The sequence below is a fragment of the Camelus bactrianus genome, chromosome 28 (genome assembly GCF_048773025.1).
Source record: "Camelus bactrianus isolate YW-2024 breed Bactrian camel chromosome 28, ASM4877302v1, whole genome shotgun sequence".
In the NCBI taxonomy this organism is placed as follows: Eukaryota; Metazoa; Chordata; class Mammalia; order Artiodactyla; family Camelidae; genus Camelus; species Camelus bactrianus.
The window spans coordinates 12,323,238-12,349,072 of record NC_133566.1 but is presented as its reverse complement, the minus strand read 5'-3'; the positions used below and the strand labels follow the sequence as shown (position 1 = coordinate 12,349,072).

The 25,835-nt window shown below is 45.2% G+C and overlaps 1 protein-coding gene across 1 annotated transcript in view; it reads left to right on the top strand.

The window, feature by feature from the left end:
* SLC9A2 (solute carrier family 9 member A2) overlaps positions 1 to 25,835 on the top strand; it is a 56,015-nt gene that overhangs the window by 16,864 nt on the left and 13,316 nt on the right. Inside the window, exons 2-7 of the mRNA XM_074354499.1 lie at positions 1,057 to 1,520; positions 8,686 to 8,936; positions 19,220 to 19,437; positions 19,853 to 20,055; positions 22,856 to 22,945; positions 23,475 to 23,545. Of these exons, the coding sequence (XP_074210600.1) occupies positions 1,057 to 1,520; positions 8,686 to 8,936; positions 19,220 to 19,437; positions 19,853 to 20,055; positions 22,856 to 22,945; positions 23,475 to 23,545 (1,297 nt within the window). The remainder of the gene's footprint in view (positions 1 to 1,056; positions 1,521 to 8,685; positions 8,937 to 19,219; positions 19,438 to 19,852; positions 20,056 to 22,855; positions 22,946 to 23,474; positions 23,546 to 25,835) is intronic.

Sequence of the window (25,835 nt, the reverse complement as noted above, 5' to 3'; positions counted from 1 at the left end):
GAAGGTGCACCTGTCCCCATTTCACAGATGAGCACACCCAGCCGGGGCCTGGCAGGAGCCCCTCCAGGGCCACGTGCGGAGAGTCGGGGTGCTGGATCCTCAGCCAAGGGCAGTGGTTGGGTGGCAGCCGTGCTGGCCCAGGCACACGTGAAGTAGGAGGAAGCATTTTCTTCCATTTCTTCACTTCCTAGGAGGCTGTTCCTGCCTTCTCTATGTGTTTCATGCCCCATGCTGCCTCCTCCAGGCTGTCCTCAGCAATTTTCCTCCTTCTCTGTTCCCTTAGTGCTGGACTGGGGCTTTATCGCCTGGTGCCTTGTACTGGAGTAAATCATAAACACATCTGTTCTTTTGTCTTGATTGGAAGCTGTCTGAGATTGGAGATCATGGCGTGTTTACAGCCCTCACTTTTTGGTAGTTGTTCGATATACATTTCATGTTGATTTGATTGACTCTGAAGGGGCAGACATCTGAAAAATTAAACACGATCAGCATTCCAGATGAAAGAATTGGAAATGAAAAATATTAAAAAAGTCACAAACTCTTCTGAGTCCTGAAGGTGACAGCCATCATCCAAAAACTGGCCTGTGGTCTGGCCACCTTGACAAGACTCTGCATCTTTTTGAGCCTCAGTTTCCACTTAAATAAAAAAGGGGGTGAAAATGACTGCCTTTGCCTACTCCTTCCGCTTTTTATGGGGAGGAAATGAGACGTCACATCTGAAAACGGGAATCACGATATTGCTTTAAATGTAAAATTGCATGGCCTTATTTTAAAAAATTTAATTGGAATTTTGACAAAAGCTGTATTGTACAGATACCGTGTTCTTACAGCATTCTACTTGCAGTTTAGGGTTAAATTTGCACCTGAGTGTCCCTTGTGGGTAGTTTTTAGGAGATCATCTGACTTTGACATCATAATCTCTAAAGCTGGTCTGTAGCCAGTTACACTGAGCTGGGAGGTTCTGAAATGGACCTGATTGGTTCTGTTAGACTGTTTGTCTTCTCCCCATGATGCCTGCATGACCCAAATTCCGTGCCTTTATTTTTCCCCTAACAGGCTTCCACCTCTACCACAAGCTGCCCACCATAGTGCCCGAGAGCTGCCTTCTCATCATGGTTGGGCTCCTCCTGGGCGGAATCATCTTTGGCGTCGATGAGAAGTCGCCCCCGGCCATGAAGACGGATGTTTTCTTCCTGTACCTCCTGCCCCCGATCGTGCTGGACGCGGGCTACTTCATGCCCACCCGGCCGTTCTTCGAGAACATTGGCACCATCTTCTGGTACGCGGTGGTGGGGACGCTGTGGAATTCCATCGGCATCGGGGTGTCTCTGTTCGGGATCTGCCAGATCGAAGCCTTCGGCCTGAGCGACATCACTCTGCTCCAGAACCTGCTGTTCGGGAGCCTGATCTCGGCGGTGGACCCGGTGGCCGTGCTGGCCGTGTTTGAGAACATCCACGTCAACGAGCAGCTCTACATCCTGGTCTTCGGGGAGTCCCTGCTGAATGACGCCGTGACGGTGGTGAGTGAGGCCTCTCGGCCACCACGCGGCCGGCAGAGTGGCCTTTGTGCTGGGAAGGGCCCCTCACTGGGTCCAGCGCTGTGTTGTTGCCGTCATAAAATTCTCAGGGAATTTCTAATTTGTTATTTATTCATGATTCCACAACGGGCCCTCGTCTTCATTCTGTACCAGGTGGTGCCAGCTGCGTGGCTGGTCCTGCTTGCACGACTCTGCGGCTGCCAGCGGAACATCACAGTGACCGTGACCCGTGTGTCCCTGGCAGTGATGGTCCCTGATCAGAACTCAGAGCACCCACGGTCCCAGCATCCTTTGTGAGAAGTGATGCTCTCAGGATGCGATACGTATTGTAGGAGTGCGGTGATGACGCCCGCTGAGTGCCTTCTCCCCATCTGGGGCTGGTGCATTATTTATTTCCTGATGTTAAGCAAATTTTTCATCACCCACCCCCCTTCTAGTTCCTACTCAAGCAGCATACTTTGGGTCCTCACCATTTTCCCCATAATTAGGTATTTATTCAAGAAATGCAAATTATTTTTAATTCTCACGTATTGACACATAACTAGAGAGTCAGGGGCTGTTATGAGCTTAACATTAGCAGGGTTTACCTGCATCCTGAGCTCAGGCAAGAAGCCGCTCCCTTCCCCATAGGGGTGCACGGAGCTCCTCCACCAGTTAAGGATGTTCTGGTGACCCCAACTTAAGTAATTTACATCACCCGACCCCCATTAGTTCCTATCATTAAAATACTATTCCTGATTCGTTTAAAAGTTAACATAGATGCACAAGGTCCTGGGTTCAATCCCCAGTACCTCCATTTAAAAAAATTAATAAATCAATCTAATTACCTCACCACACCCCTAAAGAAAAGAAAAAAAAAGTTAGCATAGAAACCAACATTATTTTCTCTTAGCCCCTGTTCAGGCCCCTGAACTGAATAAAATACCATATTTGAGGATGTCCATTAACTCCGTGGGGATATTATTACATAAAAAATTATTTACGGATGAGGAAATCCCAGTTTTTAGAATAGCTAAGAGCTGCTTTAAGACAGTGAGGTTACTTCACTCAGGTAATGAATCCACTTCATTTACCCCACTGCGCATGAACAGCGGTTAGGCGTTAACTCACCAATAGTAAATTTTAACCAGGAAGCCAGCGTCTAACAATGAAGGTGTCTTACAACTCATTCTAATTTTTGGAGGCATCAGGTTTTCCACTGTGACTAATGTTTGATATATACATTGTTTCCTTTGTTGAGGGAGACTGTGGAAATCTTGGGTCAGTTAGGATATAGGAAACATTACAAAGCAATCGTGCCACCCGCTGCACCCCTCCTTGGGTGGGGTGGAGACGTCAGGTGAGTTTCAGAATGACCTGCCCTGTCTTCACGCTGCCTCCCCGTCTCTTCCAAGATTTCTTGTTCAGTCGTCTCACTGGAGCATCCTGGGAGGGTGTCAAGGATCAGGTCCCTGCAAATGATCTGGCTGAACCACTCTTTAAAGGGTGCAAAGCCCTAGGGGCTTTGCAGAAGCAAGTCCTGAGCTTCCTGTCATGAGGCACGGAGCCACCAAATGTGGTTTCCTGGACGAAGAGGCAGGGCTGGCCCAGAGAGGGCAGTGGGCCAAACTGAGGGCCGGCCATCCCAGCGCAGGAAGTGGGGCAAGGATGGGGAAAGGGCACGGTGGCTCTGTCACGGAGCCCCTGCGACGAGCCCGAAGCCTGGAAGCCACAACGAGTGTCATGGTGTCCGGTGACAGTTTTGTCAGTAGCTCATTTACCTGGGCTGAGAGCCAGGACCCTTAAAGCCGCCCCCACGGATATCAGGGCATGCTCGAGGTCCGCCTACCCAACACTGAAGAACACACCCCAGGGACTGGCTGAATTGTGGGGCTGAACTGACCCACAATTATTCCAGGGTCAGGAATAATTAGAGCAATAGTGTAAAAAATTATAATTTTTTCCCTCCTAGTCAGGTGCCCTCAAAGGACAGAGGTTGGGGTGTTTTATAGAAGATTCTTTGGTTCATTCATCTCGTCTTATCTCTAGGAGAGGTTGAAGGAGCTCGTGGCTCAGGGGAAGGTGTGCAATTCGCGGACCTTGCTGTGCACAGTGGAAAGGATGTGCCGCTCAGTGTTGTCCCTGGAGGGGTGGAGACTAAGCAGAGAGAAGTCAGGTTGGAAGCATAGGATGAGGATGAGTGAGGTGGTGGTCAGTGCCATTAACTCCCTCCCCAGTCACGGTGAATTCGGTATTGAGCTTAGAAAATCCAAAGGGGCAAAAGCCCACCAGAAACATGTCTCAAAGCAAAGAAAAATTCATAATCTATCAGTTGAAGTCAAACTCTGGGTCCTGTTGTCCAGGGCTATGGTAGATTGGAATTGACGGGAGAAGTGACAGCCAAAAAAAAAAGGTGAGTTTTTAAAATAGGATTTTTGTTCTCTCCCTTATAAGAAACATCTTAGGAAAACCTTGCTAAACTTCCCTTCTTATGAACAGATGTTCCGATTCTCAGTTATCCATCCATAGTCCAGTGAGTTAGGCTCACAGGGTAGTTTCCAGCGTCATTTCTGCATCAACAGAACATGTTGATGCAACCGCTGAATATTCTAATGCATTGGCCAAGGACCCTTAGGGAGTGTGCTCAGTCTGTCATCACTGAGCTTGGCTAAGGAGAGCGGGCTGTGTGGTGAGAGCACAGGGATGTGCACGAGTCGCCTGGTCATTGTGTGCTGTGCGGGGGCATTTAACTCAGGAAGAGGAAGGATAAGCAGAGACCGCTTGGTACTCAATTTTGCTTTTGCAAGTAGGAGAATAGATTTAAAGTCTCCTGTGCAGAAACGATTATTCTTTGTGTTTCATCTCAGCAAACGTGACGTGAAAACTCTTTTTTTCTCAGCAGAGCTAGTCTGATAAAGACCTCTGTATTGTTTGCATCCTTGCGTTGCACGGTTTCACTGCATTATTGTACATATTAAATCAAAGTTCAGAACAGATAATATCTAACTTTCATATACACAACTTTTTAAATAACAATGATGAATAGAAACATTTGAAAGAACTCAGCTGTCACATCAGCCCATTACAGAATTTAGCCAACAGGCACCACCGGCTTTTCAGTTTTCTAAAACTGTGATTGTCAAGTTGAGGTCAACTTTGCACAGAGCAACTGGAGACGAAATTGTAGGGACACGCATACACATATACTATATAAAAATTATAACCTCAAAAGCACTTTTCTATACAGATTCCCTGGTGATAAAATTAAAGATTTAACTGGAGTGAACCAATTGTGGGGTTATGGCCAGTTGTAACTAAAAGAATTTTATCTTGTGCTGATCACTAGGTGTCAGGTTCAGTGGACCACACATGGGAGGTTATGGAAAGCTTTCTGGTCGTCATGGTAATGCCTCGACCTAAGGTATTTCCTTGGAAGGTGCCCTGGCCTCCCAAGCAGCTGAGTGATCAGCCTGGAGCCTCTGACAGTGTCCTGACAGTAAAGACCAGAGCCTGTGGATCAGCCTCACTCTTTGCAAAACCCAAAGGGATGTTAAAGACAGAATGTGCCTCTGACAGATTTGATGGGTTGGGTTGCTGGGAAAATGGCTTTGGAAAGAGTATGCTGTCTGCCCAGGTGTTCCTTGGGGATGAGGACCTGGGCGTCGTTTGCAGCCCTGTCAGTGTGCTGGGGGTGGGTACAGGGAGATGAGACAGAGGGGGAGGACACCTGGGTTCTGTGCACAAGGAATTTCTAATGTTTTTGAGGAAATGAGGTCGGTGTTCAAGAAGCAGCACCAGTCACACAAGACAGGGTATCACCAAATGCTGGATGGTCTGGGGGGCCTTCTGTGTTGCAGGAGGGCGGAGGGAAGGGCGATTTGCAAGGGGTCGGGGTCCAGGAAGGCTGGAGAGGAACAGCAGCTTCCACAGAGCTGTGGAAGATAGGGGAGGTTCCCCTCTCCAAAACTGAAGGGCGTTGTAAAGCAGCACAAATAAAATAAAATAGAATAAAAAGCACCAGGTGTATTGAGCCTTCTTCCCCAAGTCAGGCAGTCAGAGATTCTACATTTGAGAGTAAGTGAGAAATGGAAACGTAGTGTTTAAAGGAAGCGAGTCTTGGGGCTGCTATAGGGGGCTTGGATGAGGGAGAGATGGGATTGGCTGGAGGGAGGGGAGTAGAAACCATGGTGTGTGGGGGCGGAATGCAGAGCCCGAGTGGTCGGGGAGGCTGGCTGTGCAGAGATGACGCCTGGGAGACCCATCTCTCTCCCCAGGCAGCGGGTGACCGTCTCTTCTTGGCCACGGCTGTTTGGAGGCAGGGGGTAAATATAGCGCCTCTCCGATCCCCCTCAGGATGCAGTTGTGGCGTGTTGATGCGGTGAAATCTGAAGTGCACGGCAGGTCTGGTTGAAGGTAGGAAGCGATGCTACTTGAAGCCAGTTCTTTTCTGGCAAATGATGATTCTTCAGGCTATGTAGGTCCTCGGGCTAGTGAGTTGCTTTTTTCTTCCCGTACTCAAGTCATTTCTTGGTGGTACCTTACCGGAGGCTCTTGAGTGTTATGCCAACATTCAGGAGAAGGGAAAAGCTCACGGCTTTCTAAGTTGTAATCCACTGTTTTTTTTTTTTTTTTTTTCAAAACCAACAGATGTTTATTGTCATCTGCTAGGCAACAGAGAAGAAGTCAGTCAGAATAAGGTGTGATCCTTAACTACAAGGAGTTTACGATCAAAAGAGGAAAACATTACCTGAAATCTGAAGTGTGTAAGTTACAAAGGACCACAAGTGAGGTAGAAAAGAGTGACATGGCTTTTTGCCAGGACAGTTTCTGGTTAGCAGTCTCTGACTCATTCTCATTGTTAAACCTTGAAGAGCTGACCCAGAAGGTCAGGACACTTGGATTCTGGTATCGCCTCTGACGTTTTCTGTGCCTGTGGACAGAGGGGTTCAATGTTGAGATTCTCAGAACCCAGGGAGGGTGTAGATGGCCTGTGCTCTAAAGACCCCAGTGTCCCGTCGGCTACCTTTCCTGGAGAGCCCGATTGCAAACATGACAGTGAAAAGAAGCAAGCACATGCCTGGAATGTATTTCACTTGCTGGTTTTGTGCAAAAAGGGGAAAGAATGAGCTGTCACCTCCCATGTCAGCTGCTCAGTGGCCCTGAGAGATGTGGTTGAAAGCATCGTGCCTAGCAGATATGAATGCCTGGCGTTTTTGAAGACTTAATTACACTATGTAAAGACTGTGCAGATTTCTCAGAAACCAAGCAACAGTGTGGTCTCATCCTTTTAGAGGCACACACATGTGTGAAGTTAGAGCAGACGCACTCATGTACGCTGATTGCTGCCCCTTTGCTGTATGAAAAACCAGTCAGGTCTCGTGTTTCATCAGAGGTGCGTGTGTGGGTGGGACGAGGAGGGAGCTTCCGACCGAGGACCTCAGCGACTTGGGAGCAGGATGTCTTCAGGGAGGGTACCTGTATTGATGGGCGGGTCCCTTCCACGTGAGACCCCACAACAGGACGTTGGAAGGTCACCAGATTCACAGCCAACACTGAGAAGCTTTCTCTGTGACATTCTGCTTCCCTTGGTGATACAAGCAGGGCAGGTCGGACGCCAACCAAGCCTTTAAAAGTGATCTTTTAGGCTGTATCTAAAAAATAGTGTTTTAGGAGTAAGTCGTGTAATAGTTCTGAAGTCTCCTGTCTCTCGGGTTTAGAAATAGTTTTCCTGATGACACGCGTTTATCCAAGCTTTCGTTTTTTTTAATTTTTAATTTTTAATTTATTTAAGTATTTATTCTACAGTATCATATTTTTAAAATTGAAGTATCATTGATGTACAATATTATATGTTACAGGTATACAATATAGTGGTTTATAATTTTTAAAGGTTATACTCCACTTACAGTTGTTATAAAATATTGACTGTATTCCCCATGGTGTACAATACATCCTTGTATCTTGTTTTATACCTGACAGTTTGTACCTCTTCATCCTCCATTGTCATCTTTCCCCTCCCCCTTTCCTCTGCATCTGTGAGTCTGTTTCTTTTCTCTTATAACCACTAGTTTGTTGTAATATTTTAGATTTCACATGTAAGTGACATCTTACAGTATTTGTCTTTCTCTGGATGACTTATTTCACTTAGCAGAATGCCTTCCAAGTCCATCCATGCTGTACACTGGAAACTGATACAATATTTTCTTTTATTTTATCTTATTTTATTATTGATTTACTTTATAATTTTATTAATTTAAATATTTAAACAATTATTTAAACAAATGTTTATTTTATTATAGTACTTATTTAAATATTTAAGTAATTAAATATTGGTTAATTTTATTATTTTATTTATTTAAAAATTTAATTATTTAAGCAAATATTTCATTTTATTATTTATTTATTTAAATATTCAACTATTTAAATAAATACTTGTTTTATTAGTTTATTTATTTAAATATTTAAATAATTATTTAAACAAAAATTTTATTTTATTATTTATTTATTTAAATATTCAACTATTTAAATAAATACTTGTTTATTAGTTTATTTATTTAAATATTTAAATAATTATTTAAACAAAAATTTTATTTCTTATTTAAGTATTTAATTATTTAAACAAATACTTGTTTTCTTTTATTTATTTAAATATTTAAATATTTATTTAAACAAACATGTTTTATTTTTTATTTATTCAAATATTTAAATAATTATTTAAACAAACATTTTAATTTAATTTTATTTAAATATTTAAATAATCATCCAAATATTTTTATTTTTATTTAACTATTTATTTAGTTAAATAATTAGTTAAATAAATACTTGTTTGTTTTCCTACTTTTTAATTAAAAATTTGAATATTTAAACAAATATTTGTTTTATTGTTATTTATTTAAATATTTAAGTCATTGTTTAAACATACAATTGTTTACTTTATTATTTTATTTATTTAGATATGTAAGTAATCATTTTCGGCATTCATTTATTCATTTATGGTTGTCCGGGCCTTCTGTGGAGGGCTGTCCCCTGCCGCCCTGACCCGGGGCTGAGCACGTGCAGGGTCCCCGCGCCTCCTCGGGGACACGGGCCTCGTCGTGGTCGCGGGGCAGGCGGACGTGGGCGCGGCGGTGCGGGCGGCAGGGCCCTGACCGCGCTGTCCTTCCCGCAGGTCCTGTACAACCTGTTCAAGTCCTTCTGCCAGATGAAGACCATCGAGCCCGTGGACGTGTTCGCCGGCATCGCCAACTTCTTCGCGGTGGGGGTCGGCGGCGTGCTGATCGGCGTCTTCCTGGGCTTCATAGCGGCCTTCACCACGCGCTTCACCCACAACGTGCGCGTGATCGAGCCGCTCTTCGTCTTCCTGTACAGCTACCTGTCCTACATCACGGCCGAGATGTTCCACCTCTCGGGCATCATGGCGTGAGTACCCGCCCCGGGCGCTTGGGCGCGGGGGGGCCCCGTCTGCCCGGTGGGGGCGCCGCAGCCCAGCGCGTTATGCGAGAGGGCAGGCGTTCCTCAGTTCTTTGAAGGAAAATTCAAAGTGGATTTTCTTACTCTTGGTTTCAAAGAAATAAAAGGATGTTGCGGCCAAATTGTACTAAAGTGATGCAGCCGGTGCTGAAATGCAAAACGGCTTGGAAGTCACCTCTTGGGTCTCATAGGAAACATGACAATTAAGTGTTGGGGTTGATGGTCAGGCACCAAGAACGTTCTGGGTCTGATGCCCCTTCGGTTTGTCCATGTCATCTTTCTCTGCCAAGGCGGCGTCTCCCAAGCTGCGTCTGCAGCTCTGGGATTGCTTCTGTAAGTCCATCTGAACAGCGTTGGCAGTGGGAAGTCTCCCCTTGGTGTGGTAGGTTTGATTCAAAATCTGAATGAGCTTTACGTCATTCAAAGCAAAAGTCAATGAAGAAGGCATGTCATCCTGTAATTTGAGGTCAGCTTCTTAAAGAGGGGAGGGTGTATGTAGCTCAGTGGTAGAGCGTGTGTTTTGCATGCATGAGGTCCTGGGTTTAATCCCCGGTACCTCCATTAAATAAATAAATAAATAGGTATGGTTATAAAGCAAGAAATTATCTATTTTTTTAAAGACAGTGTATCAGGCACTATGTGATTTGGAAGGATGTTCTTAAAAAGTTCTGACAAGTAGCTGAAGAACGGCAGTGTTTGGATCCGCTTTTAACCTTTGGAGGGTCACTCTGACGGAGGCTACTTGTGGGGTGTGGCTTTTTAAATTTTTTTCAGCTTCCAAATATAAGCCTTTTATATTATGGTCACACCTCATATAGGGCCAGTGAGAAATGCTTAGTGATGGAATGCCTTTCAGAGTTTTTATTTTGACAAACATTTGTGTACAGCTGGAATGCCTTTGAAAGTTTTTATTTTGGCAAATATTTATTTTCAGCTAAATTCATGCTGGGCTCTCCACTGGAGCCCACTGTATATATTGAGAGTTTTGGTGTTGTCACCATAAGGCTGAGGTCTTCCGGAAGTTTCTCTTGCACCCTGATAGAGGTGATGCTTTGATTAAGGGCTGCTTTGTGTTCCACCTCACATCGGCACTTCCACAGCAGAAGCCAATGAGGCTGGTGGTGGAGGAAGCTGAGCACCCCCCACAAGGAGAGTGGAACCCAGGGCAATGAAAGGCGGGCATTAAAAGGCGGTGTGGTTTTCTGTATCCCAGGGAACCTAAATAAAGTGTGGTATTAATCCAGGGTGACCCAGATGAAAGCTTCTGCATCCTCCTTGTTGCTATTCATATCGTCGTGTGTGTGACTTCCGGTGTCCTCGGTGTTCTTTGACTCGTGTCATTGAAAGTGTCTCATCAGCTGGTTACAAGGTCTCCCCAGAGATTACAGGGCCGGGACTTTGTGTCAAGTTTCCCAGTGGCACTCTAGCAACGGCTGGTGGAATAACCTTGGATGTATTTTGACCATGTGCCTCTGCAGAAGTTCCAGGACACCCACAGAGTTATCTAAAGACGCTGGTCATTTTGCCTGAAGTTCAAGGGCAGGAACTGGGATGGGAGGGTCCCGAGTGTGGGGGGACCATTGATGTGCTGGTTGAGGGTGGGGTCCTGGTGCGTCTTTGCTTAGAAATGACCGGGAGGCCCGGCATCCACAGAGCTTGGATGGGCTTTTGCTGTGTCGAGTCCCCGACCTCCTGTGAAGATGAGATCGGGGGTTTACTTGCTCTGGGAATTAGGGGATCTGGGACAAGGAGGGCCACACGTTCCGGGTAAACCACACAGTGATTCTCTGCTGTGCTGTTGGTGTATGAAAAACACCATCTCTGTCCCTCCCCACCTTCAAAGTGAACATTGGTTGCACAACTTGGTGCACAGAAAAGTCCTTTGTTGCATTTAAATGAATATTGTCATGGCACACAGTGCACTAAAATAGTGTTAACCGTTAAATGAAGTATTACGGGAGATTTAAGCACTTTTCTATTTTACCATGCACCCCCAGTATCCTGCGATGACAAAGGAAGGGGCAGATTTACCCCGGAGCGTGTGTTCTCAGAATTTATCTGGTTTCTAATGTGGGGTGATTAGTATGCCGTTCAGGACCTGAACACGAGCGATGCTTCTGCCTGAGGTCCATCACAGGTGTGCACACCCCACCGTGGCGAGTGTGTTGTGTGCACCTCCACACATGCGTAATTACTGCCCTTACCTGGGGACTTTGGTCCAGGGGACCCAGGGTAATGATGTAATTAAGACTGCACATCCATGGACACCTCTTTTATAGAACTTGTCATTTTTCCTGCACTTAACTTGTAGCGAGTGTAGAAATTCCTGTCCCACGTCATGCCAATCGCACCTGCTTTTCCCAGGGAAAAGCTCATGTTACGGTGAATGGGACTGAGGAGGGCATGCGACTGCCGAGCTTGCCTTGTGCTGGGGTGAGGCAGCCAGAGCTGAGGGAAAGATTAAAGCACCTCTCTCTGAATTTGTCTTGGGTGGACTCTTGGTCAGCCTGTCCTAGAATGAGATCATTTAATGACCAGGGAGTTAATACAGAAGTCTGTTAATACATCTTTCTATAGTGCAGAAGGTGGGCCTGGGTTCAAAATGCAGTCAGTCTTGTAGGTAGGAAAGCCCGGGGCAAGATTCCAGCATCTTCATGGCTTTGGAACGATGCTGGAAGCCGTGCACCTTGGCACCCCCAAAGCCTACCACTGCTGCTGTTTGGTTTTTGTCATGAACTTGGAGTTCGGTGCATTCCATCTGTCCTCTCCTCTGTCGTGGAAGCTGTTTGGAGAATCGACTTCTGGACATTCTTCGATTTTCTTTCCCCTTTGTGGCCTCTCCTAATACTTCATTCCTAATTTACTGTTAAGGAACTATTTATGCTCATGAATTCCTGTGTGTTCAGGAGAGTTTTAGCTTCCAGCCCTAAGAGGGTAGATGAGATTCCCTGTTTTCTAGTATTTCCCTGCTCATTTCTGTGCTGGGGTGAGCTGTCACAGTAGGGAAGGTGTGTACGTGTGCGTGTGCGTGTGCGTGTGAATTTCAGAGTGTGTTTGCACAGCACTGGAGCTAAAGTTCAGGGACAGTTTCTAGTCTTCTCAACGAGAGCCTTCACGTCTCAGTAGTATCGGCCCCTTCAAATATCACTGCACTATGTTGGGGGGTGGGGAGGGGTTCATAGCATTGATTTTAGAAATTGGCGTCTTGGCTCCTGTGTTTTGGGCTTTATGTTTTCAAAAATGCTCAGAGATAAAACACTGATAATTCCTAATGTCCCCTTTGTCTACCCAAGAACACTAACACCTACACACACACCTACATACACACCTCCTTCCTTCAGCAGTGTTTCTCTAAGGTGCTTTAGAGCTTGTAACATGTTAACATTTTTTATTATAGAAATGGACAGGAACTTACCTTAAACACTCAAGGTACAATCTTATGTCTAACAACAGAGGTGAACACGAACAGAGTAGCACTTGCTATACAAAGTAGCAATGATGGCAAAGGTCTGAAGTGTAACCAGCGAAGCTTCTACCTATTTCTAAGGCAGGTACCAGCTCCAGCCGCTAATACAGGCTTCCTTGGGAATTTCCCAGATGCCTCACTCCCATGGCCACCGCTTTCAGAAAGAGCCTTCGGGTTTAAAATTCTCAGTTGCTCCAGGTGAGGGGTCCCTTTTCCCAAGAGTAACGTGTGGAGTTTGTGATGGGAGTTCCTATAGTCGGGGAGGAAGAACGGGGCTTGGTTGTTCTGCTGTGTTGGTCCCGGCCACGCCGGGCTCTCAGCCTCACAGATAGAGCATCGTGTTTCTATCAACCCTCAGAGTCACGAAGAACAGCAGGGAGAGTAGAAGGAAGGAGAAGGGGGACCATCACACAAACTTCCATCTCAGTATGCCTGATACTGCCTGTGCAAACAAAGCTATATTTTTTCCTTGTTTCTTAAAAAAAAAAATTTAATGGGGGGGAGGTAACTTTAGGTTTATTTATTTGTTTATTTTTTTTCAAACAGAGGCACTAGGAATTGAACCCAAGACCTTGTGCATGCTAGGCATGCACTTTACCACTAAGCTATACCTTCCCTCCTCAAAAGCATTATTTTTGATTTTGGTGTATACCTTCACAGATAGCTCAAACTGGCCCAAACTGACTTCTTTAAAATCTTATAGACCACAACGACTAAATGGAGCAGGGTGCAGGGTGGGGAGGAAGGGAATAAAATGAGGCAGGAAATTATTAAATAATAGAAAAACAAATCATGCCTCTATTAATTTTCTGGACACATTCAGGAATAAAGTAAAAAAAAGAAACAAAACCGTATTATTCTTTTTTTATGATGACTCACATCTTTTATTTTCTTTTGTATAATTTTGCCTCGCGTGCAGGGCAACACTAGAAAAGGCAGGAAGGAATTTGAAATTATAAACCTTTTTTCTTTTCCCCTAGCTTTCTTGAGATGTAATTGACACACATCATTGTGGAAGTTTAAGGTGTAAAACGTGATGCTTAGATAATGTGTGTATATTGCAGAATGCTCACCCCAGTAAAGTTAGCTAACACTTCCATCGCCTCACGTGGTTACCCTCCTTTGTGTGTGTGCGGTGAGAACTTCCAAAAAGTCCTTTCTAGGATACAGTGTGGTGTTGTTAATTGCCTGCCCTGTCGGATGTACTATCCGGGGTCGTCCAGTCACCGTGCTGTCTGTTAGGTCCCAGAACTTACTCATCTTATAACTGGAAGTTTGTAGATTGTGATCACGTTCACCTGTTTCCCTTACATCACCCCCCCACCCCCCCCCCACCAAACCCCTGGCAACCACCAGTCCACTCTCTGTTTCCATGACTTTGCTATTTTTAGATTCCACACAGAAGTGAGATCATACTGTATTTGCCCAGAGTTGTGCAAATGATTCGTGAAATTATTTTCATTTATTTTTACGGTTTAAAGGTTTAACTGAATAGACTCAGCTGGTGAACTCCTGCCTTTGCTTGGTTTTTCAAAGGACAGGCGAAACTAGTAGGCTGTCCCTTTTTCCTGGGTGCTGTCCAGGACTCTGGCCATCAGCCGCAGGTAGCTTTTCAGCACTTCGGATGTGGCCAGTCTAAACTGAGATGTGTTCCAAGTTTAAACTATACACCAGGTTTTTAAGACTTAGTAGGACGAGATGGCAGAGTATCTCACTAATATTTTTTTAGATTGCGTGCATGTTGAAACGACAGTGTATTAGATCTGTGGAGTTAAATAAAGATAGTATGAAAATCAACTTCACCAGTTTCTTTTTACATTTTTTAACCATGACTACTAGGAAATTTAAAATTACACATATGGCTTGTGTTCTGTCTCTCTTAGTGTTGTTCCATTGTGCTCACCATCAGCTTTTTGTTTTGTTTTGTTTTTTTAATTGAAGTCTAGTCAGTTTATAATGTTGTGCCAATTTCTGGTGCACAGCATAGCAGTTCAGTCGTACATATACATACAGACATTCGTTGTCATAGTCTTTCTCATTGTGGGTTACTACAAGTTATTGATTGAATGGAGTTCCCTGGGCTCTTCGTTAGAAACTGGTTGTTTATCTGTTTTATTCTGTTTTCTAGTGAATACAGGATTGGAGTGCTTCTGAAACCTTTTTACCCCATCACACGTAAACCTGATAATATTTAACAGACTCCAGTAGAAGCTGGAGGGCACAGCCTTGGGCTCCTGGATGCTCCGGAGCTGAGGAACCGCTGTCTGGGCAGGAGGGTCGGGGAAGTGCCGGGTCGGTCCGGGCAAGGGAAGGTGGGAACGTACGCCCAGAAGCAAGTGATGAAAAGTGAGGGAAGGAAAGGGAAAACAGGTGGCAGAGTGTAACTGAATCCAGTGCAGTCCTCGAATCTCACGTTTGCCCTCATCGTCACTCTCCAGTAGATTTTTAAGTAACATGATTCAAGTGGCATGATTAATGCCATGATTCCAAAAGACCACGATTCAGCCCTTTTTCTCATTCATTCTTCCTCCTCTGAACAGTCTGCCTCTGCTCCCCTCAAACTTTGATATATTCCGGAATTACCTGGAAAGGTTGTCAGGGGTGCGGGATCCCTGGCTCCAGCTGGAGATTCTGACTCCGTAGGTCTGAGATGGGGTCCAGGCATTTGTGTTCTGCCCACGATTTCTCATAGTCACGTGGCTCACGCACCATGGGAGGAGCAGTAAGAGCTTCCAGAACACAGCATCCCCCGCTGGCGTTCCCGGAGCACCTGTCTCGGGAATCCTGAGAACACCGCGCGTTCCTGGGCGCAGGGCTGCCGCCTGGCCGTGTCTCACACCCAGGCCCTGCCTGCAGCCCACCCCCAGGGCACACCAGGGGCTCCCCAGCTGGAAGACTTCCATTCTATCATCAAGATCTTGGTCCAGTCTTCCTGCCTCTCATGCCTCTGCCAGCAGTCCCTGACGAGAGTCCGTGGACGCCGTGTATTTTGAAAGTCGATGCCTTGTGACTTTTGACCATGAGTTGAGGTCTTGACTGTGTTCTTTCCGCAAAGCCATGATTGCTTTAGGTGCCAGGAAATAGGCTGTAAACAGTAGTTGAATGGAATTGAAAGCATCTAAAGGAGAGAGAAAAAAAAAAAGATACGGAAAATCCATGAAATGTGCAAAGCTGTATGACTAATCAGGCGTCTATAAGAGTTTGAACTTACTTCATTTTTGATATTTTAGGAAAGGTTTTTCAGTTTTTAATGCTTGTATATTCCTTTGAAAACAATTTTTTTTTTTCATTTTCTCATATGTCAAACTCACTCTCTCTTGGTTGTTGGATTTCCTAGAAGAGGCAATTGTTACGTAGTAAATTCATGCCCTGGAATAATTAATTTACCTCACATGAGTGAGTACTTTATTCTGAGAACATACAGTGTACCCTGAGTCACCACAAGACCTGGCTCAATTCAGAGAAAGCTTTTTAATGGTTCTTTGTCTCTGCTGGTGCTTGGTGCTGGTGAGTGGAGTTTGCCTGTATGTTTGGCAAAGTCTTTATTGAGAATCTGCAACTCTTATTCGGGCTGTGTTTTCCCACAATTGAATCCATACTTGGTAAGATCACACACAGGTATGAAACGGGCACAAAAGAATTTTGCAACATTCTTTCTATCAGCCCAATTCTCACTTCAAGCAGTTCAGATTACGGAACAGGTCTCCTAACGTGGGAATAGAAATTAGAGAATGGACCGCTCTTAAAAAAAAGATGAAAGCACACTTGTATTTACAAACTGAATTGCCTGAGTCATGGCTTCTCTGTCTCTAAGTGGGTGATAATGGTCATACATTTATATTAAACCATAATACGAGGCGAGGCAGTAACACAGAGGAATGCACCAGTGAATTCGGTCCATGCCTTACCTCCACGGGGTCCCACCCACATGGTGGAACCAGGTCTAACGGCAGAAAGAAGACCACGAACTCTTGAAAGTAGGAGTCGCCTCTTACTTGCTCACGTCTTCTTGGATTCCAGCACAGACTTTGACCCAGAGTAGATGCTAAGAACATGTCGGTTGATATTCAACTCTTAGTCACAATCCTTTGAACTAAATCGGAAGATTGTGAAAGAGAGAGTTGCATGAAAAGTGGGGAGAAAGATGATTCAATGACGTGAGCTAATAAAAGTCAGGTCGTACCGGGAATACTAAAAGCCAGTGGCTTTATGTTTGAAGGAGCTTTGGATTGAGAAATTCAACTAGTTTTCTAAAATGTAAAATGAGTCTTTTGGGGCTATTATTTTGGTGTGAGTATTGTCACAGTGATGTTCAGAATGAGGATGAGGAGCTGTGGACTTCAGGCAGGAAATCTTCATGGGCTCGCTTTGGTGGAGAAAGAAATCTCCCCTCTCTGTACGTGCTGCTGTGATGTGCTGCGACATGACCGCTTACGCAAGGATGCTTCTGGCCACGTACTCCAAACCCAGTGTGGCTGAGGCCAGCCAGGCACCAGCCAGCCTGCACCGTCCCCCAGCTCGAGAAGTTTCTCCTAATCCTTTTAGAAAAATGAAGGAGACTCAAATTTATGGCCATGATTCAGACTATCAGCTGTAGGTGGTGATCCAGGAAGGGGCGGGGAAGGTTTTATTACCCCCTATTCCAGGGAGACTGTGTTGTGTGTACCCTGCTAACTGAAGGGAGACTAACTCACTTGTAGTTTTATGTATGTAGGATGTTATGAGGGTGAGGTGGTTTGATGTAGGTCAGAGCATCCTACGGTGAAAAAGAACCCTCTTTGCAATGAAACACCTCCTGGTCTTTGCTTGAGAGGACGTGTGCATTGAGCTGTATGTGCAGACCAGACGGGACGTCCCCATCCGGGTCACAGGCACACCCATATTTCCTGGACGGGGCACTACCCAACTCTGGGGCCTCTGGTACCTGCCAAGGGGCATTCTTCCCCCTCCAGGGTCTCACCTGTGCTGGTCGGAGGCAGCGTTGAGTTACAGGGAGGAGTCTGGCAGACATACGCATCGCTCTGGTGTCAAGTTAAGGATACAAGGCAGTGGAAAATGATCCTGTAGGCATTCATGTGAAATTCATGTGTTTTTTTCATTCCTTCACCAGAGTTGTATTTTTCAATAATTTCTGGATAGAAATTTTTGCTAAATCACTCACTGAATGGACTGAAGATTACTTTTTGCCCGTGTGGCTTGTATTTTTCCCAGTGAGTGACACGAACACGATCTCAGAGGGAATGCACTAGCACAGACCCCCAAAGCAATTTTCCATCTAAAAAAAATCACTTTTTGAATAATAAACAACAGCAGAAACCTGAATCCAAGAAGGACAGAAGGAAACAGGGTTAGTGTGAGAAAGGTACGGGTTTCAACTCCACAGCTGGTGCTTTATTATTATTTTTTTGATGCTTTATTGTTAAAAATAAAAGTGAGTGGAAAAAGCTGGGCGGGCAGTCCTTTGGTGTTCATTATTCTCCCTATTTGTCTGTGAGCTTTCATGCTTTACAGTCAAACTGTTTTAAAGTATATTTTCCATGGGATTAGAGAATTCAGGAAGTACTCACGGCCTTGATTGTTTCTGTTACAAACGTTCACTCTTTGAATTGAACTATTGGCAACATTTAAGAAAGGCTCATTCGTTTGTGTTGCTGTATATAAGTCTTTTCTTTATAAAACATACTATGATTCAGATTCCTCATCGATTTAATCTGGCTTTTACCCTCGTTACTTTGTATCAGGCAACTCTTGCTTTTAAGGAAATAAATGAAAGATGGAGGTGTTCAGACGTGTAGTCAACCAGTGGTTGACATTCAGATGGGTGCCGGGGGTGGTGTCCCCAGTCCCTCTTGCCCACTGGTGCTGGTGGAGGTTCTAGGCTTTTGCGTCAGGCCCGTGGGACAGTGCTCCCCCAGCTTCTGTCACCAAGCACGTGTGAGCAGCTCTGGCCCGGCTTACGGGCGACATGCACTTGGTGGCGGCCACCACACAAGGTCAGGGAATGCCAACAACGGTGCGGTCAGCTGTACCATGGCTCCAAAGATCCGAGTCCTCAGAACCTGGGAATACATTAAAATAGGTGTCGTGGGCAGGGACGTGGAGAGCCCTGGGGTCCCAGAGTTTTGGAAGTGCTGGAAAACAAATGGAAGAGTTTCTTTCCTTTAGGAATTTTCAGAGCCTATTAATACATTTTGAATTTCCCAGAAGTGGATACCTTAGAGAAGTAGAAATGAGAAGTAGAAATGAGAAGTAGTAAGTGGGTCCAAGAGATTCAGGATGAGGGATGAAAAACCACTTAGGTGACCAATTAGATGGTGAGGGGGCACTGAGAAGGTGCAGAGAGGTGGCCAGCATGACCACAGATTCAAGTTTAGCATTTTAGGCAATAGCTTCGCATTTGGGGCACCAGAGGAATTAGAGAAGTTGGGGCTGGTTTTAGAGGAAGATAGTGGGTTTTGAATGCATCATGGACTTGTTTTATTTGTGATTCTGATGGTGTTTAATTTGTGTAGCTGATGGTGCCGATGTCCCACAGCCTAGAAAGCTGGGCAGATTCCAGTGGTCGAAGCCCTGGATATTGATGAAAACCCCCCGAGACAGTAAGGTTTCCAAGGATACAAATCACATCCAGAAAAAAAAAAAAATTAGTTGAGATTGCTGTAGTCATGGGCAGAGGGTAGAGCCATCATCTGGCCGAGTGCAGACCCCGTCTATTCCGACTTGGACCGTTGTCCTGTTTAAACAGAAGCCACATCTCTTCCTGCAGAATCACAGCCTGTGCGATGACCATGAACAAGTACGTGGAAGAGAACGTGTCCCAGAAATCCTACACGACCATCAAGTACTTCATGAAGATGCTCAGCAGCGTGAGCGAGACGCTCATCTTCATCTTCATGGGCGTGTCCACCGTCGGCAAGAACCACGAGTGGAACTGGGCGTTCGTCTGCTTCACCCTGGCCTTCTGCCTGATCTGGAGGGCGCTGGGTAATGAGCACGTGCTTCCTCGCAGAGACTGGCCCTTCTGCTTGTCCCCTGCCCTTTGCTGCTGCCACTGCCACTTCTCTCCTGCATCTGGCTTTCTCCATCTTTCTTACCTCCTTCCTCCCGCGCCTCCTCTTCCTCCTCCTCTCCCTGCTTTCTGACACACTCTTTTCTTCCCTGAGTATTTTCATGCCTCTAAGTTGAATTGACCTCTCTTGACTTCTCTGACTCCACATTCTCACCCACCGCCTGGAGACAACAGAGGCCTAGGAGCCTGGTGATGCCCGGAGGCCAAGGCGCGCGGGGAAGATGGCAGGATGGGGCCCCGTCACTGACACCCCAGAAATGCATCTTCTTCATGGGTTTGTGTTCTGGCCTCACACCGTCTGTTTTCTCTGGTGTTGTTTTTTCTTCTCAGGTGTCTTTGTCCTGACGCAGGTCATCAACTGGTTCCGGACGATCCCCTTGACCTTCAAGGACCAGTTCATCATCGCCTACGGCGGCCTGCGTGGCGCCATCTGCTTCGCGCTGGTGTTTCTCCTGCCCGCTGCCGTGTTTCCCCGGAAAAAGCTGTTCATCACGGCGGCCATTGTGGTCATCTTCTTCACCGTCTTCATCCTGGTGAGTGGAGCCCTGCCTCCCGGCGAGGTCCCTTCCTTTGCTGGGAGGAAGCGAGATGTCTGGGACGAACTCCTCTTCCAGGGTGCCGTGTCGCAGAGGGGAGGACAGAAGGGAAGACGGTATTTCCTCACATCACTGGGTTGTGCAGGCGCCCAGGAGAGACCAGTGTGGTCACCTGGCCCATGCAGAGGAATTCCTATTTAAGGAAACTCAGCTGCATGACCTAAGAAGCTTACGAACTGAATTTGCTAATCCTTGTTGTTTCTCTTACTCCCGGACCCAGTAAATGGGCTCCTTAAATGCTGGTTGTGTGGTGACCTGCCAGCAGCTCTCTGACGTGGGCTCTCCGCTGAGCAGCACATCATTTGAAATGGTGGGAGGGGTGCCTGCACACTTGATATTAGGAGGCAGAAAGTGTAGAGGGGAGGACAGGGGCCTGGGTCAACACCCTGGCCTTGCCAATTAATTGATCTCTTTAAGTTAATGAGCCAGCGCTCAGGAGATTCTGCTTTGACGATGTTCATTTAGGAAATATGTCTGGGACTCCTGCTGTGGGCCAGACAGTGCTCTGGGCACTTAGGAGCCAAGAGTGAGCACAACACAGAAATGTCCCTGAGCCTGCAAAGCTTCTGCTCCAGGGAGCGGGGGGCAGCTAAACATAATAAGTAAGGAAATTGGATAGTGTGTTAGAAGGTGCAAGATGCTGTACAAGTGGCCGGGATCAGGCATGGGGAGGGTGGGGAGGGGACGGGGTGATACGGTGCTGAACAGAACCTCATGGCAGGCAAGATGAAAAAAGATGACGCTTGAGTCAAGGCTGGGTGGGGGGCAGATGAAGGGATTAGCTAAGGCTGGAACATTCCAGGCAAACAAGAGGACAGGCACAGGTCTGAAGGAGTGTGTTTGTGGCCCACGTGGCTGGCGGGCAAGCCGTGCGGCGGGGGAGGGTCTGGGGTCCCGCATCACGCTGGGACTCTGGCTCTCCTGCGAGTGAAACAGAAGCCACCTGAAGGTTTTGTGCAGACGCCTGATATGTTTTATGTGTAAAAGAATGCCCTGGCTGCAGCCGTGAGAAGAGAGCGGTAAAAGGAAGGGGTACAAGTAGGAAATGCCGCCTGGGGGCCAGGGCCACGGTCAGGCAAGACTCTGTGGTGGCAGCAGCAAGATGGGGAGAAGGGGTGAGATCCTGGAATGCATCCGGGTCAGGGACCTGCAGGAGTCCCCGTGGGGGCCTAATTTAGAACATTTTCTTGACCTCCAAATATTCATGTTCCATTAAAAATCCTTTGGAATATGTTACTGGAATCGTATTTATTGCATATCCGTTGAGATAAAATTATCATCATTATACTGATACGGAATCCTATCCAGGACCTGTACGTATCTTTAAAACTCATCTTTTTAATATCCTTTAATTAAGTTTTATAGTTCTCTTTGTAAAGGTTTTTTGTGTATTTCATGATAGGATTATATAATATATTATATACATATGTAAAGATAGTATAAAAATATATACATACTTTATATAAATTTTACTTTATTATATATTTAGTATCCATATAGAATAATATATATAATATACTCATATATACTAGTGTTATAAATATTCTCTCTCTTTCTCTCTCTCTACATATATTTTTCATTGCTATTTTGTAGGTATTTATTCTTTTTTTTTTTTAATTAGTACAGGGGATGGATTTGTGTACGTTCGTTTTACGTCTAGTCACTTTACTAAACTTTCTCGTAGTTTTTAAATGAGAAAAGATTGTTGTAGATTTTTCAGGACAGAATCTGGGTCACCCATGAGCAGCAAAAACCTTGTCACTTCATTTTCAGTATCTGTGTTTCTCCCTCTGTCTCTCCCTGTTTCACTGACCAGGACAAGCAGACCGTGTGGAACGGCAGGCTGGGAGTCCCCTTGCGTTGTTCCTGGTTCTAGTGGAAACGCTTTTGGTGTTACATTACTGAGTCAGATGCTCACTATGGATTCCTAACAGATATATATATATATATATATATATATTTTTTTTATCGTATTAAGGAATCTTTTTCTCTTCCTAGTTTACTACATGGCTTATTTTTCTCTCCATTTCCCAAGTGCCCCATGAACCTGCCCAGACTCACGCCGGGTCCTTTCTCACTGCTGGTCTTAGGTCTGTAGGCTTCCAACGTCTTGTAAGACTCGGGTCCCGGGTTCTCTCTCAACAGAGCCTTCCTTGACCCTCTCATTCCACCTGTGCCTACTCTGTAGCTGGTTTTGTGTGTCTCCCTCTCCGTGTAAGACTAGAGTCCTCAAGCTGAGGTCCTTAACTATCAAACTAGCAAAGATAACTAACCAGCAAAGATTGCTCCCAAACGCCCAAGCCCCTAATTCGTCTGCCGTAGAAGCTCATCAGTTAAAATTGTTTTAAAAGATGAGTGAATGAAAGAATCACTGAAATGTTTTCTGTGGGTAGGGTAGTTCAAGGAGGTGATTCCTCTGAGCTGGATCATACTTTCTTATTCCTTGGAATTACTTTCTTCTTGTATATCTTAGAATGACTTAAAATGCGAGAAGTTGAAAACATCATTCTGTCCAGTGTTTCACTTCCAATAGCAGGTTTGGGGACATGGTTCTCTGAAAATATGCCAGCTATTAAAGAGGAAGAAAAAATGAACAAAATGTTACACAGGCTGTGTTAAGTCTTGGGAACAGGGTATCTTTTATTGGTTATCAAAGCTTAGGAGAATAAAAGTTATTCTTGAATTTTACAGGAGGGTTCCCTCTGCCCCGCCTTTTTTTTTTTTTTTTTTTGTGCAGGGAATAACTATCCGGCCGCTGGTGGAGTTCCTTGATGTTAAGAGGTCCAACAAGAAGCAGCAAGCTGTCAGTGAGGAAATCCATTGTCGGGTAGGTGTTACTGTAGTATAACCATTTCAATAGAAAAAGGGAAATTATCCGATTAAGTCAGACAGCACTTCCTGAGGAAGAGGTGGCGGAGGGGGAGCAGGGAAGGGGCCGGGGGAGGGGACTGAGAAAGGCTTGTGTTGGGCATAGAATGAACATGGCCCCTCACATTCCTTCCTTCAATCTGAAATGTTTCTACTGGAAAATTATTACTGTATTTCATACTTTCCAAAATTATGAACAAACTGTTGTGGTGAGAAAAATAGTGTTAAGAATTGCCTGCGATTGCTATGCCAAACATCTCATCAGTGTGTTCAAAGGTGAATTCTTGTTTTATGGTTTTCAGTTTAAAAATTCAACCAAAAAGCAAAAACTATGAGGGTCTTGGAAGTTCAAGCTTGATATAAAGAGAAATTTCTATAATTAGAATGTCTACAAATAAAAATAAGCATTGTAATTTTTCTATAAATAGAAATGGAAATGACTGAGTTCAGGTAAACATTAATCAATCAGCTGGCTTTTTCTGTTTTAGTTTTTTGATCACGTGAAGACGGGGATTGAAGATGTCTGTGGACACTGGGGTCACAACTTTTGGAGAGACAAGTAAGAAGGCTTTATGCCATTATTTTTGAAGTGGCTCTGGTTCACTGTGGAAGCCAGACAGATTGACTCATGCTGATTTTTGGAGTTACAGGACTTTCATACTGTGTCATGGTATGTCCTTTAAGATAGAGTTCAGCTCTAACAGAGACCTGGAACAACAGTAGCTTTAACCAGATAGACACTTATTTCTCTCTTATGGAAACAGCAAGTTTGCAATGTACATTTAATAGAGAACTTTGCTCCACAGACCCCTTATGGTCCCAGGACCCTTCCAACTAGTTGATGCCCTTAAGAACTTCCGTTTCCAAGGTTGCCTCTCAGACCAAAATGGCTGCTCCAGCACTAGCCATCATATACACATTCCAGGTAGCAAGTAGGAAGAAAGTCAGTAAAGACATGCAGCTTCCTCCTAACCACAGTTCTCAGAAGCTTCCACACAATTCTTCCAGTTGTATTGCATGGCGTGGCCTTGTATGACCAGGACTCAGTCATGTGGGCATTTCTCACTGCAAGGGAGGCTGAGGAATGCAGCCTGTTGGGTTAAAAGTGGAGATTTTATTACTATTTGTTCCTGTGCACATGTTGAGGGGCTTTGTCCAATGCAGGGCTTCAGAGTACCTCAGGAGATAACGAAACTTGCAGAAATAACAAATATTTTTCAAAGCTAAACTTACCTGAAAGATTATGTGCATCTATATAATGAAAGATAGTGTGCATTTACACAAATGTGTATCCCTATATGGGTATACATATGTATCTGGATATATATATATCTAGTGCCTTTAAAGGCTCTGTGTGGCTAATTAAGATTCAGTGTCTCTCTTCAAGGATGTTACAGCCAAGCAGATTTAGGTGCATGCTTTTGATATATACTGAAAAACAGGGCATCAAAAGGTAAGGATTAATTCTGACAGCAGCGTTTGGGATGGTGGGGTGCAGGGCCAGCTCACACGGGCTAATGGGAGTTGACCGTGTGCCTCTCCCGCCAGCTCCAAGTTCAGTGCCGTCCACGTTGGTGACCTGATTCAGCCATGGTGGGAGTGTACCATCGAACTGACAAATGCTACAAATCAGGGCCTTTTTTTTTTTTTTTTCATAAAGCAATTTGTTAACATTCACTGGCACCTCACTGGCTGGGAAAGACTTTTGAAGGATAGCATTTTGGCTGCTCCCTGCAGAGAGAGGGGCAGGTTCTAAACTACATTTGGTGGAAACCTACCACCCTCTTGTCCTTTCCTAACTTGCTAACAGATTCCCCCTGCCCCCGCTGCTAGTTTACACAAAGTTGACCAACCTGCTGACTTATGCCATTTAACCTACGTGCATTTTTGAGTGTTTACTGTTTGCTCAATTATTCTGACATGATTCTGGACTACATGAAAAGCATAAGCCATAGACTCAGGCTTTTAAAATTCTGCAATATACTAAAGGCAACAGAACAATCAAACAGCAAACAGGTGTGTGTGTGTGTATGTGTGTGTGCATGTGTGACATCATTAAGTAATAACATGAGTTACAGAGTCTGTAAGTACTAGGACAACCTTTACAAGCCTGACCACACTGTTTACTAATGTAGAAAGGCCCCTTGGACTTAGCCTTACTTCATAACTAAAGGAAAAATATTTGATTTGTGTGGGCAGAGTATCCAAGCAGCCAGATGGGGGCACAGAATCATAAAATAAAGCAAACTGAAAATCTCCATTGTAAAAATATGAAAAAAAAAAAAAAAAAGCAACTTGTCTTGGGCAGTGTTCACGTTTGTGGAGGCAAGAGGTAGACCAGACAACCCTCTCTGTCTGCCTCTGACTTTCCGCCCTCCCCTGCTTTACAGCCCTGGGACCATCCTCATCTCCGCCAAGCCAGTGACACAGACGTTTCTGCCTCTTTTTTCCTAGCCATGCCTTTTATCTGTCTCCCTGTCCACCCAACCACTTTTCTCTTTCTCTCACATCCTGTCAGTCCTTTCCTGACTGGTAGGTGAGAGTGGGGACCTAGAACAGTTTGTTCTTTTCCTAAGTGAAGCCTGGGCTCGCGGTTTCTCCCACTCCTCTGCCTCCTGAACGGGGAGACCTGGATGCGCTGTAGGGATCAGGTGAGCAGGCCCTGGGGCAGCGTTAGGTGATGGAGGAGGTGAACCCTGTGATCCTGTGGATTTGGGCTGGAACTCAGGGCAAGGAAGGGATCCAGAGAAAGCCTGGCTACGTCCTGTCTTCCGGGCAGAGATGCTTTCTATGTGAGTCTGTTCCAGGCAGACATCTGCAGGCTCCCGGCCAACTGGACTCTAAACACT